The 16,906-nt window shown below is 43.4% G+C and overlaps 1 protein-coding gene across 1 annotated transcript in view; it reads right to left on the bottom strand.

The window, feature by feature from the left end:
• Nucleotides 1–685: 685 nt before the first annotated feature.
• Nucleotides 686–16,906, bottom strand: part of REC8 (REC8 meiotic recombination protein) — a 33,091-nt gene continuing 16,870 nt past the window's right edge. The window contains exons 8-19 of the mRNA XM_066605001.1: nt 13,307–14,000; nt 11,020–11,086; nt 8,849–8,928; nt 8,519–8,565; nt 6,033–6,188; nt 5,075–5,141; nt 4,468–4,574; nt 3,817–3,865; nt 3,525–3,591; nt 1,196–1,303; nt 995–1,101; nt 686–895 (exon numbers count right to left, since the gene is read on the bottom strand). Of these exons, the coding sequence (XP_066461098.1) occupies nt 804–895; nt 995–1,101; nt 1,196–1,303; nt 3,525–3,591; nt 3,817–3,865; nt 4,468–4,574; nt 5,075–5,141; nt 6,033–6,188; nt 8,519–8,565; nt 8,849–8,928; nt 11,020–11,086; nt 13,307–14,000 (1,641 nt within the window). The 3' untranslated portion in view covers nt 686–803. The remainder of the gene's footprint in view (nt 896–994; nt 1,102–1,195; nt 1,304–3,524; nt 3,592–3,816; nt 3,866–4,467; nt 4,575–5,074; nt 5,142–6,032; nt 6,189–8,518; nt 8,566–8,848; nt 8,929–11,019; nt 11,087–13,306; nt 14,001–16,906) is intronic.

Below are 16,906 nucleotides of genomic sequence, written 5' to 3'. Positions count from 1 at the left end.
GATGCAACAGAGAGGAAGGCTCCATAGAGAAACATGGGCTACAAAACCTAGCGTGTCGCGGGCATATCCCCGGACCTGTGAGGTTTGTGTGTCATTTTGTTGCATGCTACAAAACATCTCATGTGTGAAGGAACCCATAGGAAACCATGGGCTTCACATACATGCGATTTGTAGCATTGTAGCAATGCTACTAAATCGCGTGACTTTGTCGCCCGTGTGAAGAAGGCCTAAATGGACTGATGGTCTGCGAAATAAAAATTGCTGCATGTCCTATTGTCCGTATTCTTGGACGATAATTTCATAATGTGCGGAGTCTGTGGACATCGGCCAGCACATGGGTAGGTGCCTGTCTGCTGTCCAATGCAAGTCGTGCCTGAGTTTAAATCCCTTCTCACTGTGGACCTGAGTCCTGTGGGTGGACTTACTTACGGACTGACCTCTATTTCTGTAAGCACAAGCCCAGGACTTTAATTGGCCTCCCCAATGCTGGACAGCAGGCTCAACAAAACAGGATTACTTTAATATGCAGTATTAGCGATTCATTTGCAATGGAAGACTTGGCTTGATCAAGATTTTTTTTTAAGACGAGTTGTGCTACTGCATAAGCAAGAGGAAAAATGGAACGCCATGGCTGAAGTGCATCACGCTGAACGAATGCACCATTAAATCATCAATGAGATGCGTGGCAATTTTCAGCTCATAAAACTTTATAACTGTCCTATAAAAGAATTCATTATGTCTAATGTATATCATTTCATATCAGAAAAAAGCATTAAAAACCAGTTGATAAACCTTTAACCTCATCAGTCTTGTGGATAATTTCTTCCTGGTGTGATGTCTATTTGTCCATACGGTTCGGTCTGCTTCAGACGGATAACTTGTTGTGTGCAGAGCCCTAGGAAATGTAAATGACCTATGTATCCGATCCTCACTTGTTTGTATGCTAGAATTGTTGAATACATATGAAGTTCATAATGGCCTCTGTAATACTCACCAAGACAGCTGAAAAAGAATCTGGAGACCAACAAACGAGAAGAAGAGCGAGGAGTCAGGCCGAGGAACTCTGAACGAGCAGCGCTCTCCATCTCTGAGCGTAACTTCCTAATGAGTGAGGACATTCAAAGCGAGTTAGACACAGTAACAGATGAATTGAAAAGTTTGAAATCAGAAAAAAGGCATCCGCAGTATGTAACACCTTTGTATATCACTCAGTACTACTTCTTCGGTTTCAGGCAGCTCCACAATAAGTTCCGGCATCTCGGAGACCATGGGTAAAACTCTGTCCTCCTGAGCAGTGAATGATCTGCAAGGCAGCAACACAAAAGGCAATGTGATGTGTATCGGAGACCTCACTTAGTGTGATATTACTAACGCCGCTGACGCGTGATTTACTGTAAATTGACGAACTGGACTCGCAACCATGGCCTGGTAAATCAGTGTTAAATTGGGAGTGTTAGCAGCCCTTATTAACACTCATCTATTAGCGTCCTCTGGCCTTATTCATATGAGCATTGCGATTTTCAGTCGCCCACATCGCAGCCAAAAATCACATAAGCAAGAGAAAGCTGTGACCAAGTTGCCGCTGCTAAAGTCAGTCTCCCTCCCCTTCCCTGTGTCGGCAGCTCCTGGCAATAGAAGCTCTTTTAGAAGCCTATGGGAGCTGCCGGCAAAGGGAGAGGTAGGGAGTTTAGCAGCGATTTTTAGCCAATGTATTATCGTCACTGTTTTACCACGATGAAACGCTTGTGTGAATAAGGCCTCCAGCTGCATTCACATATGGCGCTTGTATAGTGTTTATGTGGTGTTCCTATGGCTCTTTTGGTATAGATGCTAATTGCACATCAAAAACACAGTCAGCAAACTGTGTCTGTTTTACCGCAAAATGCCAGTTTTACAATGCGGTTTTCGGCCAACTGGCTTCTACAACTGAATCATGTTGCAATCGTGCTTCACCTATATGAGATGATCAGGAGAAGGAAAAAAATTCCACCACAGGTCAATTTATGCTGTGGATATTTCTTACAGCACAGATGAGATTTCTTACAAGCTCAACCACTTATCCGAAATGGAAAATATGCCATATATGCGCATACTTACGCCAGTGGCACACTAGCATATTCTCGCACTGTCCAGGTAATACCAGTGATTTTCTTGAATTGATGTCCTCTTTCTGTGATTTGTGTGTGATATTAGTGTAGGAACCCACAAGAGGACCCTTGAAGTAGACTTGTGGGCTTTCGCATTTTGAACAAAATATTAACTAATACCTCGTATTTATTGATATAGTTATTTTTGCAGCAATCAAACTGGGCCTTAAATGCTGAGGGAACCCAGGGTGGCAGTGCCAGTGTGATTGACTCATGATGTGAAGGGCAACCAGCTGGGCTGATTCGTATGTGGCACCATTAATGGGTTGTAAGCCTACACCACATGTATCAGTTGATCTGGCACCCTTTGTATGCCTTATCTATGAGCAAGTATAATACTCAGCAGCCAATGACCTGGGAGTGTTTATTCATCAGTATTGCAGTTTGGCTCTCTGAATGCTGATGGATGTGGTTCTACACCTGTCCTTGTATATCATATATCAGTAAGTATAGTCACTGGCAGTGATTTTCCTGGTGTGTGATGGTAGTGTAGGGACGTATTTACTGGCATTTGTTATTTTTGCAGTAAGCATTGTGGCTTTTAATGCTGGTGGAGCCCTGGGTGGCAGTGCCAGTATAATACACTCTTCAGGTGCAGGACAACCCGCTGGGCTGAACTGTATGTGGCATCATTAATAAGTTGTAAGCCTGCATGTTGCATCATATGTATCAGTTGGTCCGGCACTCTTTGAAAGCCTTATATATGTGCAAGTATAATTTTACGCATTCATTCCCCCAATATCCAGTAGGTACGGGAGTGGTTGTTCATCAGTATTTTGCACCTGTGAAATCCTCCTCCGTATAGTAATTTGGCTGCTTACACCCTGAGGGATGTGGTTCTACCCTTGCATTTTGTATCATTATATTAGTATATCAATAAGTATGGCTGCTGATAGTGATTTTCATGTAATTCCACGGACAGCACACAGCCCTATTATAATCTCGGAGGCTATACATCATGGAGGTGTTTTTCACGGGGACCCTTGGGCCACGCAAAGAAAAAGCTCATGGCAATGTTCTATTCCTTTCTGTTTCACAGGTGAAAACCAGGGCCTGCCAATGCATGTGATTGTCCGTGTATATAGGACCGTACACAGCCATATGCTGCCCAATGAGAGTTGCACCAAGTCTCTCAGGCAGAACTTGCAGTTACGGTAATGTGCCACTAGTCTTAGGCAAACATATAAGATGTCTTAAACTATCGTGTATATTTTCCTGCTGTCTTCTTTTTTCTGGAAGTCTGAGAAGTTCTGAACTACAGGGGTTTATCAAATTAGATGAGCATTATTAACCCTATGTGTATCCATTATGTTGGCGAACCCCTGTACTGTATGTCTATGAGAGCATGACTATTATGAATGTACCGTACTTTCTCACCTTCTTTCTTCGGGGACCAGTATACTGGGTCGGGACCGTTCCTCCTCAGACAGTTCGAGAGAGAATTCTAAAGAGCAACAAAAATTCTCTGTGAATCTCATAATTGGTAGAATATATTAACCATTTATTATCCTGTATGTAAGAATATCTAAATTAGATTCCAGTCGCAGCTGCCAGTAGATCCTCAACTAATACTGTATAACTCCCTAAACCAAGTGCAAGTAGAGTGAACTGCAATACACTCTCATGCAGCCAAATATCCATAACTAGTAGAAGGAAGGCAATGACCCACCTGAGGGCACCATCATGCTGACACCAGATTCTGTGGCTGCACGCACCTCCTGCAGGAGAAAAGACAAAAAAAACAATGTCTTTCAGCGGTTCTTGCCTTTTCTCTTAATATATTTTGCCTTGAGACCTACATACTACTGATCTGTCATAACCTTAAAACCACCGATGATGTGAATAACAGTGCTTATCTTATGACAAGAACGGCCACAGGGTGGGCTATAGCAGCAAGTGAACAGGTAGTTCTTGACGTTGGTGTGTTGGAAGCTGGAGAAACTGGCAAGTGTGAGGATCTGAGCAGCTATGACAAGTGTTAAATTGTAATGGCTAGAGAACTGGGTCAGGACATCCCACCTGGAGGTTTCATCACTGATGCGGCTGCAAATACCGGAAGGAAAAGCGCTGCATTCAGCACTTTTTTCCCGTGCAAAAGCCGGCCAGATGGGCGGAAAGTGGACGGTCCCTATTATAATCAGTAGGGTCCGCCCGGAGATGTTCGGTTACCTGAACGGAGCAGGAAAGCAGAATCTCCAGCGCAGATAATGAACAGAACAGATTATCAGTCGCAGACCTTTCTGCAACAAATGTGCCACATGTGATGCAATTCTTCCCTTTCCATATGGGCACACAGTGTGGCAGCAGGTTTATCTCTCACCTCCATTTCACTGATGAATTCCTCTTCTCTTTCCTGGATATACTGCAGCGGCCCTGACAAGGCACACCTACTCCACAGTTCTCGAAGCTCTGGGGCCATGAATTCCTCTAATACAGAGGGAAGATATCATAGAAAGCATTTAACAGGGCTGCATTATAAGGAGGCCAACATCTGACCACAGGTCTTCAGAAAAAAAACCTTAATGTTTTGTATGACCCAAATGATTGCACCTCAAACAACATATAAGTTTAAAGTTCGGCGCTCCTGATTGGCTAAGTAGAGAAAAATTCGTTGGCTGAACATACATGTTTTTTGCTCCAGGAATGGGGATAAGCCACCGTCATACATCTCTCAGCTTATCTCTCTGTTGAAGAAGGGATCAAACATGTTAATATCCTGAATGCCCACAAAAGCAGACATTACAGGATATGGAGTTTGTGTCATACATGTTACAATGTCAGCAGAACCTGTTCAGTTTGCTGGCAGTGGGCCACAGACATTATGCCTTACAGATTACTGGGGATGGGCACCCTCTATAATGTTTGCCAAGGGTTCTCCATCGAACTTGATTCAACTCTAGCATAAAACAACCACGGATTGTACTCACGGTAGGTGGGAGACTCAAACATTGAGGCTGGAGTTTGAGGTTTCACAGACGGAATTGTTACAGCGACCTGCATAATTAAAGTAAAGTTATTATTGTGCACCTGATAAATACAAGAAAAACTCACAATGTACACCAACGCTGATGGTGCATTGAGTAAACAGCCCAGAATACAAGCCCACACCTCCATAGAAAAGGCCTAGTTCTGTAGAAGGCAACACTGACTATGACAAGCACTGCACTGCTATTCTACCCAGGAGAGGAAAAAACATGAAGCAATAGTCAATGAAGCTAAACTGATTTTTTATAAGTCTTGTGTCTAAGGTCCATTTACACGCAAAGATAATCTTTGAAATGACAAAGATTTAGCGATCTTTTTGCATAAAGTGTTAATGTGGCCATTAACACGTTATCTTAATTTGCATGTAAAAGGGCCTCCAGGAGATGTTTGCAGAGTCCAGCATGTGATTAATTACATGCCCAGCTGTGCAAACAGCTCGTCCAGGCTACCGGCAGGTTACAATGTTGCTTCCCCACGGAGATACCAGCCTGCGGTTTACTGACAGATAAATGTGTTCACCTTAAAATCATCAATCAAACCAAAAGTGCACGATGCCCGCATTTACATGAAACGATTATCGCTCATTTTCAGCCATTTGAAGGAAATTTGAGCGATAATTATCATTACGTGTAAATGGGCGTTTAGCATTTGTGTATACGAATTCTGCATTTATTAAGGTGTCGCTGTGAAACAACCAATGGCATCATTTTGCTTTAAAAAAAAATGAAAAAGCAATAACTTTGCTTGTAAAAATACTACAATTCTCCCGCTTGTTGCATATTTAGCGCATTGATTATACTATATATGAGTTATAACGTTATTTTGCGCTGTTGTAACATTACAATCTCTGAAACATAAGTCTACAAAGTGTTTCTGAGCCCATCTGGAAAGGATACATACCACTGGCCGCGTAGATATGTGGGGGTCCCTGGTTTGCTCCTGCATCGCCTTCCTTCCAATTTGGGTATCTTTGTCTACTATTAGAGTGGTCTTCCGCATGGCACGCCTGACTGCTGGTCGAGCTCTCCCTTCAAGGGGCACCTCAGGCAGCATCAGCTTCCAGGACAGAAGACAGGGTGGTGAGAATCTATGTGTATGCAGTGAAACCTAAAGGGGTTATCCCAGCTTTGTAGGTGATGGTGTATTGCTGGCTTATGCCATTACTTGCTGATCGGTGGGGCCTGACCATAGGGACCCCTAATGATCATAAGCATAAACTGGTCTAGGCCTATTTGGCATTGTTTCTGCAAAGTGCAGCTCCTGTCCAATTCAGAGGACAATAACCTGGAGCTCTACGGTTCTTTCATTCTAGCAATCGGCCCAGGTCCCAAGAGCTGGACCTCCACTGATCAGCAAATGATGGCACATCCTAGCAATATATGTCATCAGTGTGCAAGTTTTTAAGTAAATATGTAAATGTACAGCCCTGACTATTCATTATTACCATCTGCTGGCTTACCACCTTTCTGGGGGAGATAAGCAAGTACCCAGTAACAATTCTCTTTACACTTGTAAGTTAAATATTGCCATTTACAATCTGTTATTTTCCTTGCCAGCCAACCTGCAATGGCACAGCAGGGTTTATAGTGGCAATCACCTCCTAAAGGGGTAGCAGAAGGTGGGTGTAAAACCAATATGGACATCTACAGTAACTGTCAGGAACTCTTCCTAGAGACTCCAAGACACAGTCAAGGGCTTTGATCTTACCCTTGGTGATTCCATGAGTTAGCTAACTGTTCCCAACGTGACCTGTGGGAGGTGTAGAGATGAGAAGGCCTGGGGGGAAAAAACTGAAAAATATGGCAATTTTTTTCCCCCACAGCCATTTTTATATAATCTAGTTTGAATACGATATTTTTTATCATTGGAAAAGAACAGTTTCTGCACACTTTTTTTTCAATTCACCTGGGGAAAATGGCTTAGGGGAAAAAATAAACTGGTGTTTTTCCCAACTTTTCCGTTTTTTTTCCCAGGCCTTTCCATCTCTAGGCAGTTGTAGCCGTTACCCTTAAGTACAGAGAAAGGTGGGAACCGAGCAAACCTTCTCAGCTGTACTTCCACAAAGCTGCCACCTCCAAACCCAGGACCTAGATGTCTGTATTCATACTCCGCTTTGAAAATATACGCTCAAAAGTATCTGTTGTACCGCGCCTATAGGAATGATAAAATAAAACCTTTCCTGGAAATATGGGGGCCATGGTTAAAGTATAACCAACTAGAGATATAGGAGTATCAGGTCCCTGTGAGGATATTGGCCCCTGGACGAGGTAGAGATACTAGAGGAGCCAGGGGATTTGAGAATTGAAGAGAGCGAGATGGGGTAAAGGCGTACCGTAGGTATCTCCTGATACAAAGGAACAAAGGAAAAATGGGTTAAGTTAGGTAAAATATTTCCGATAAATTATTGAAAAATTGAGGCAAGATGATGGAATGGATTTCACCAATCAGGTGCAGGTTCTTTCTGCTCAGTCAATAACTCTGATGAAAAAAATCACCAGTGTGAATTGGCCCTTAGGGCTTATTCAGACGAGGGTATATCGGCTAGGTTTTCACGCCGGCCGATATACGGCGTCCCTCTCTGCAGGCGGAGGAGGCTGGAAGAGCCGGGAGCAGTGCACTGAGCTCCCGCCCCCTCTCCGCCCATGTGCACTATTTGCAATGAGAGAAGGCAGGGGTGGAGCTAAGTTCTGGGACTTAGCTCTGCCCCTGCCTAGCCTCCTCCTATTGCAAATAGTGCTGAGGGACGGAAAGGGGGCGAGAGCTCAGTGAACTGCTCCTGGCTCTTCCAGCCTCCTCCCCCTGCGAGAGGGACGCCGTATATCGGCCGGCGTGAATACCCGACCAATATACGGTCGTCTGAATAAGCTCTTAGGAAAATATAGCAACTGAGTGTAAAGTTGTTGACACTTTTAAGAAGAAATCATTCAAATATTTATTATTTGCATATATATTAAGCCCCATTTACACGCAAAGATGATCACTCAAAACTGTCAGTTTCTGATGAATTTTGAGCGATCATTTTGCATTCGCTACTAATGGACTAATCAGCCCAACTGCTACATTTGCATGTATTTAGAGAACAGCGGGTGGACTGTTCTCTAAATACATCTGCTTTGTTCTGCCACGGGGTCCCGGCTGCATACAATGTTATAAGTGCTGCCCGCGGAGAACACAGCATGCCATCCCTGTTACCAGGGAGGACGGATTTTATGCTGACCTGAAGTCAGGGATAAACGAAGAGTGCACGGTAAGTGCATGATGGGCAAACCTTTACACACAATGGCATCTTTATTTGGGTAATCTTGTTGCAAAAAACCAATTACTATATGTATCATATACACATTTCAAATCAAAAGAAGAGACTAAGCCATTGTGTATTACCATACCTGCGGACTAGATGTGGGAGGTACAGGTACAGGAGAAAAGGCACCCCCTAGAGAGAGATTGGCATTAAAAGTTAAGAGGCAGATATATTTGCAAATATATACACAATTACTATATATACTATATATAGGCATTTATCACTCACAAGGTTGTAGCTGAATACCACCATATGATGCAAATGAATGCTGCCATGTAGTGCTCACACAATACTCTTATTCAGTGCCCTTAAAAACCCTTAATCTTGGAGCGGATACATATGTGACACATGCCATTGTTCATGGTCATTTCTACCATTTAGTACTTCCATACATGAACCCCGACTGGTATCTTACCAGGAAACAAATCTTGTTGCCCGGTTGCTTCATCCAGAAGAGCTGCAGCATCGAGCTCTGAAAGAACTTCTGAAGGCAGCCTGCATAGAAGAAGACAAAGATTGGAATTAAGTAGATTTACCTGCCAGCGGTTAGTAAATCTGGACATCTGGGTTTTGCATGAAATGTAGTTCTCCCAAAACTAATCAAATCCTTCTCGTTGTGCAAGCAGTGATTTTCTCATAGTCTGACGAGACCGACTGTTTGCAGCTGGAGCGCCTGCATGACTGATCTGCAGCACTCTACTGGCATTGGACAACAGCTGTGTGAATGATCTGCAGCACTCTACTGGCATTGGACAACAGCTGTGTGAATGATCTGCAGCACTCTACTGGCATTGGACAACAGCTGTGTGAATGATCTGCAGCACTCTACTGGCATTGGACAACAGCTGTGTGAATGATCTGCAGCACTCTACTGGCATTGGACAACAGCTGTGTGAATGATCTGCAGCACTCTACTGGCATTGGACAACAGCTGCCGGTGACTGGAGGCAACAATATTGTTCCATTAGTGAGTGTTTACATCAGAGCTCCTTTTGTTAGGTTGCATTTTTTGCTGCAATTTTCATAATCGTGATGAAGGCAGGGGACCTCAACTGTCAGCACTTTAGGGGGATTTTTCACAAGAAATGTCACTTTATGCAAATAAAACAGTTTGCAATTCTACTAGTTATCACATTGGCTATCATATCAACCCAAGTTTTGTCAAAGTGCAGTGACTATTTAAAGGTGTTTTCCAGGGAAATACTATTGATGACCTATCATCAGGATAGGTCCTCAATAGTTGATCGGCTGGGGTCTGTCACTCAGGACCCCGACCGCTCAGCTGAGCGGGTGCATTGCTGTCAGTGCTGCAATAACACAGAGGTCGGAGCAGAAACCTCTGCAGTAACCTCCGTGTAGTGGCCGGCGCTTGTAACTGCAGACACAGCTCTCATTGAAATCAATAGGAGCCTGCAGTTACAAGTGCCAACAACTATGCAGAGATTTCTGCTCCAAATACACAGAGGTTGGAGTGGAAGCCCCAGCGCTGACCTCCCTAAAATGGCCGGCATTTGTAGCTGCATGGAGGTCGTCGCGGAGACTTCCACACCGACCTCTGTGTTATTGCGGCGCTGACAGCATGCGCCTGCTCAGCTGTTTGGTCGGGGTTCCGAGCGACGGACCCCAGCCGATCAACTATTGATGACCTATCCTGAGGATAGATCCAAAAGAAGCAAGGTGGCAGCAAAAATGGGTGCAAGAAGCGACAATACATGTATTCTCCCAGGCCAACAGAGTATACAGCTACGTTTGAGCAAGGTTCAAGTTCCTGTGTGGCTACTGCATGACCCTAGTCCTACCCAGGTTGGGCTTGAATGTGTGCTGCTGGTAAGCCTTCTTTACTACATTACTATCCTGATGATAGGTCATCAATGGTATTTCCTTGGAAACCCCTTTAAGGAATTCCAACAGGTCATGTCTCGAGGATCTCTCATTGAAAAAACAAGTGCTAATAATCCTGAAGACATGACCTGTTGAGGTTACGATTTTAACACCTAATGGAATATATGTCATGACAGATTGCTGCGGTTCTGAAGGCCAAGGGAGGTCCAACCCGCTACTAGATGGGGGTCTCTAGTAAAATGGCCATTCAGTGTAGAGGTGCTCATACATTCATGGTCACTCTCCAATGAAATGAATGGGAGTTACAGAAACAAGTGACTTAAGTTTCTTGTAGCCTGCATTGACTCCCATTCATTTGAACAGAGTGAGGGGTGCTGACACACAGCCACCTCTCCAGTGGTAATGGAAAACGGGAACCCCAGGTATGTACGTAGCACACCAGTCCTATGTAATGGCTACTTCTCTTCACCAGAACTATTCCCAAAAAGTAATCTGGCTCTCTATTTAAAAAAAACTATTACAATAATCTTTATTTGTATAGCGCCAACATATTCCGCAAACTTAATATCAAACTATTATTTTGGTCAATGTAATAATAGACAGTATTTTATAAGACCCACAGATGTCACAGCATCAATCACAGTCCATACTAATGACTGTAAGTTGTGCACAATACTAATACTCCTTGCAGAAAGACTGCATGTTGATACTCTGCATTGCATGGTGTATATATGGCATATTTACCTTGACTTGGTGGGAGATCTGACCAGTGAGCCTTCCGTTTCACTCTTGTATTTTTCATCTACGCGCTCTGAAAACAGAATGAATATGATGATATAAATGTTTTTAGCTATTTCTTTAAAGAACATCACAAGCATATTGGTACATATGGATGGGACTATCCATTGGTAAATATCTGGATGATTAAAGAGACTGGAAAATATACCGGATTTAAGATGTTGGCACACGGACGATATTTCTGGCCGATTTTCAGACTAAAAAAGCGGCCTGAAAAACAGACAAAAATAGCGGCATTCATGTGAACGGGTGTATGCACACAGGCTTCTGTTTACTCAGACTTGAAAAAAAAAAAAAATCGCAGCATGTCCTATTCTTGTGCAATTCGGATAAGAATAGTACATGTCAGTGTGTGGTCTTCAGCACATCGGATGGGATGCAAGTTGTGCCACAGAATTTTGGGTGCAACTTTTTAATTGCCCCTGTGCAAGTACCCCGACGCTGCCTTCACACTGGCGAGTGTGATATGAGGCCATGAATATCGCGCTCCCCACCATATGAAAGCCTTGTGTATACGAGACCGTTTCATGGGAAAACAGCCTGGCATCACTGCAGGGATGAAGGGAATCCCCGCCAGACGATCGCAGAGTTCTTCTATTGCTTTCAATGGGGCTGCGATGCCAGATCTCGCAGCTAGATAGAACGTGCCGCAATGTGTTTCTCGCATGTCATCACAGTGCCATGCAGGAAAACATCACTCATGTGGATGAACCCATTCAAAAGAATAGGGCCCACATTTGTGTAAGATTTGTGCGTCCCGCAATGCATAAATCTCGCAGGATTGTCATGCCAGTGTGAAGGCAGCCTAAGACCGGTTACACACAGCCAAGAAAATCCCACGAGAAATTGATGCGGGAAACACATTGCATATTCTATCTACCAGCGATATCACCCATTGTTTTCAATGGGGCCGGCGGCAGCAGCACCGGCCCTTCGAAAGCAAAAAGAGAACTCTGCAATCCTCTGCTGTGACAGCTGCAGCGGGGGACATCCCTTCAGCCCCGGCGGGGGGAATGCCTTCATCCCCATAGGGATGAAGGGATTCCATAAAGTGATGTGAGGTTGTTTCGCCTGTGTGAAACTAGCCTAAGGCAGTTGTGCCAAGTGTATACTATAACCTGTGAACTGCAGGAAAAAAGGAAGACTGAAAGACCTCTCCCAATAATTTTGTTCCTTTTGTTGTTGTCTCTTATATAGCTGTTTTAAAACTTTATTTTTTCATTTTCACATTACAAGATTTTTTTATTTTAAATTCTACATCTCTATTTAAGCGCTTGTTTTTTGTGGGACACCTTGTATTTACATAAAACTCGTTGACTAACTTTTATGGGAAAAAACTCAGTAATTTTACATTTCGCACTGTTCATTGTGCAGCATAAACAACATAGTTACTATTCTCTAGGTCAGTATGATCACAGTGACACCAAATTTATATACTTTCTTTTTTTTTCACTTTTGCATGATTATGTGACATTTTTTAAATTTTTTTAACTTGGGTTTTTTCGTGTTACACTTTATTGGATTTTTCAACAACATTTATTAGAAAGGGACTTGAAGATGAGATCCTTTGATTGCTTGCATAATACACTGCATTACTTATACGGAGCTTTTATGCCCTAATATAGAGGCTATTATGCCTGTCACTAGTATACTGCGGGTTGCCTATTAAGCCCAGCCAGAGGCAGGCATTCGTGCATAGCAGACCTGGGGGCCATTGTAAGGTCTTCAGCAACCATGGCAAGCCATCAGCACACTGCAATCACAGGGATTTAAAGAAAGCTCTCTCCCTCTGAAATCACTTAGATACTGCGGTTGCTATTGACCGCAGAATTAAACGTGTTAAATAACCAGAATTCTTTTATCTCAACCGTTGGAACAGGAGCCTGGCTGCCATGAGACAGCCGAGTACCTGCTTATTTTGGGACACAGAATACGCGTGTACTACTTAGATTGGGCCACCATAAAAACACGCATTGGCGGTCACAAATGGAGTAAGATGACACGCATTAGTCTCCTTTACAGTGGTCTCTCTCCACCATAAGCGCGACCTGTTGTGCACGTTTATATCAACGGGGAGAGGATGAGATGACGCTGCCAGACACTCGCTCAGCATCTAAATTCATATAGATCTTTCTGATTTTAGGAGGAATTGCTTTTCAAAGAAAGTCAAATAAGGCGCTAAACCGCTTTAAGATGATTTTACCAGCATTATTCTTTTGATCTCCACGCATACCTTCTATTTTTCTCATCTTTTCGGCCGGCTCCAGGCCTCTCTCATCTAGCGGTTGTTCTGCCATAGCCCTTTTCAGCCTTTCAATCTCTTGTTCAGCTTCTCTCAGCCTCTGCATCACTTGCTCACGTTCTTTCAAATACTCTCTTTCTCTCTGTTCCACCTTTAGCTGCTGCTCGTGTTTTTCAGCCTCCCATTGGTGCTGCTTCTCTTTTTGTAATTTCTTCTGGTGGTTGATTTCCTCTTGTTTTTCCAGCAAGAGTTCTTCTGCAGCTCCGGTACTTTGCAGACGTTTTAGTTCCCTTCTAGCTTTTTGCAGACGTTCCATTTCTCTCTTAACTTCTTGTTTGTAGCTGTTCTCTCTCTCCATCTCTTCCTTCCTCTGCCTCTCTCTCTCACATTCATGCTGCAGTTCAGTTTGTCGCCTCTCTTCTTTTAGATGCGTTACTTCCGTTTCTCTGGCCTGCAGTTCTCGTTTTATACTCTCAGCTTCAACTGCTAGCTCTTCCAAATGCTTTTCTTCTTCGGTCTCTCTCTCCCGCTTTGGTTCTTTGGGTTTGACTTCTTTGACATCCTTGATCTCTTTTGGACGCCTCTTTCCTGTTTCAGGCAATGTTTCAACTTCCAGTATTGAAGGAAGGTCAGACATAAGTAACTCCAAGTCAAGTGCGCTTACTTCTGGAAGGTCTTGGTCAAACTGTAAAGTACGTTAACAGTAATGAGGAATAAAATGTGTTTGTACATTCAATAGAACATCTCTGGATTAATTTACTGTCAACATCTAGTAACAGGACTTGGCTTATTGGTTCTCATTATAACCTCTGCGTTAGAGAGGATCTGTTATCTCTCATCACATGTCTGTTTTAGTAAATACTTTATTTCCCATGAAATTGCAACTTTGGGGTGTCTCTTCTTAGAGTTCTGCATTGTTTTGTGCCTCTGTTATTCCTCCTAGAAATGAATGAGTAAATTGACAACTGTGTGTTACCATTCTACTTGATGAAGGGGCGTGTCCCTACATAATCTCATACCATCAGCACTGATTGGACATTGTCAAAGTGTGCTGGGACACCCCCAACTGGTAACACCCAGCTGACAATTTAGTCATTAATTTGTAGGAGGAATAACCAAGGAACAGCACAATGCAAAACTCTAAGAAAAGATGCTCCGGAATTGTTGTATTATGGCAAGAAAAGTATTTATTAAAGCAGACATGTCAGGAGAAGTCCTCTTTAAGGAAGACAAGTTTTGAAAGTTACCTAATAGCGCAATCGTATGGACAATTTGTTATATCCACTTCCTATATACAGCCGGCTTTGAAAGTATCTGGCAGTCACACATTGTCCGTAATTTGGCCTCTGTTCCCCACCGCAATGGATTTGAAAGAAAATCATAAATATAGGATTGAAATGTAGATGTACAGCTCTAAGGCTTCATGAATACTGCAATAACCTTTCAGGAATTACAGCCACTTCTTACTCAGTATCTCCATTATCACCGGCTCAAAAACAATAGAACAGAATTACATAAGTATAAATAGGGAGATTAACTGTAATCCTTTAGAGTCGACGACTACATGAAGACTGGGACCCATGGACATAGGATGATGAGTTTTCTCTGTTGAACGGCTATTTCAGTCGCAGCTTGTTTCCGGTATCTTTTGCCTTTATATGGTATCACTGAGTCCGTGGATTACTAAAACATGGCTTTTATTGGATACACGATAAAATCAAGAAGAATATAGTTTGCCAAAAACAACAGAACGTATAGTACCTTAGGTACAATAGACGTACAATCAGTGATGGAACAGTAGTCTATTACAGCAGGGGAAGGAATCTTGGTATTCTCCCTCAGTGGCTAACTCAATATCCATCAGGCCACTAGTCATCTCATATGTTTATTGATACTGCTTGTTGTTAATATCTCTTGTGAGTCCCTTGATTAACTCATACCTGGACCAAACCTCTCAGGACACTAGTTTTAGGGATGTAAGAGAGCACCAAGTTCCGAATCTAGGACAGGGTTGCCCTTATCAGGGCAGGTGCTCTGTGATATTAGCACAGGATTAGTGAGAGTACCAGAAATCATTTCCCTGCTGCCTTGGGCTGCTGTCCCATTCCTGCTCTATCGCTGATTAAGCATTGATTGTACCTGGGGTACCACAGACCCTGTGAATATAAGAAACATTATAATATATGTTATCAGTGAAAAATGTCTCTTTCTCCCCTTATCAGCCAACTCCCCCCTCTAAATTGTTCACTCGCTATAAAGGCCCATTTACCCATAACAATTATCACTAAAAATTTGTTTAAACAAACAAATTTGAGCAATAATCGTTCAGTGTAAATCTACAAAAATCGCTCACTTGTCGTTCGCTGTTTCTTAAGCTGACTTTTCAGTCAGCTTAAAAAACCTTGTTGGCTCGCGGGCTCCTCATCCGGTGTAAATGCTGCCTGCTCAGCACTTCCCATAGGAGGTGAAGTGCTGAGCGAGACGCAGATGAGAAGCCCGGGAACCGGCGGCAAGTCTTTCTGTGTAGACGCTCTGTACAAGCGCTGACAACCTTTTCGGTGACATCAGCACTCGTGCAGTCGTTTGAAAGACTGCCGGCCTGTGTGAAAGGGCTTTAAGGCTTCATTCACATGTAACGGAAATGCTGCGCATTTCTGCACCAAAAAGTTCAGCTGCAAAATCTGCAGTATTTCCGCATTAAAAAAAGAGTCAAATTCTACACCATTGTTACTGATTTTGACTCCAAGTCAGCTGCAGATTCGCAGCTGGTTTCGGCCTGCCGCTTCTCTCACCTCGCATTCAACAGCCAATCACTGCAGCGCACAGAGCAGCTCTCACATTTTTCATCCAGCAACCGCTACTAAACACTGCAACCGCCAGTCAGGCGATGTGGAAGTGGGCACAGCCCTGGAGACTGGAGCTCAGTGTGTGCATCAGACTTATCACTGCAGTCAGTGCACACACCCATAGAGAATGCCGTGTGTACACGCACTGATTGCAAAGAAGAGGCCAATGCATGGACCAAGCGCTGGTTACCAGAGCTGGCAGCGATGGAATAGGGAGGCTGGTAATAATCACCCTATCAGCTCCCAACCTCCACCCCCCGATTTGACTTTCCCTATCCTATGAGCTCATAAACTCCGTTTATGGTGCTCATACAATGTGACAGGTTCCCTTTTAATAGATGATGTAGCATGCTTCGGATCATTATCCCTTTCTCTTCTTCTCCATACTATTCTCATATCATCATTTGGGTGCAAGTTTGTCTTGGTTACATCTGAGTAGTTGCGTAAAAAAAAATTGCATCTAAAAGAACCTATGGCTTCCTATGTGTTCTTTCGGATGAACGATGTTTTGACATTTCTCTTCGTTAAAGGAAAGGACATGTTCTAGCTTTTGACGGCACAGCGCCCAGCGGATCCTATAGGCTCCTATGGTAGCCGTCCGGCAAAGGGAAGGGCATACTCGCTAATAGCAGCCGCAACGTGCTCATGGTTTCTATTTGTTCACCAGATTCAATGCTCAGATAGCCACGCTGTTTTAACGCGGCTCTCTGAGTGTTAAAACGACACTTCTGAGAAAGCGCCCTTA

This window comes from Eleutherodactylus coqui, chromosome 5, assembly GCF_035609145.1.
Source record: "Eleutherodactylus coqui strain aEleCoq1 chromosome 5, aEleCoq1.hap1, whole genome shotgun sequence".
NCBI classification, from domain to species: Eukaryota; Metazoa; Chordata; class Amphibia; order Anura; family Eleutherodactylidae; genus Eleutherodactylus; species Eleutherodactylus coqui.
The sequence above is the reverse complement of the archived record's forward strand: the minus strand, read 5'-3'. Positions and strand labels throughout refer to the sequence as shown.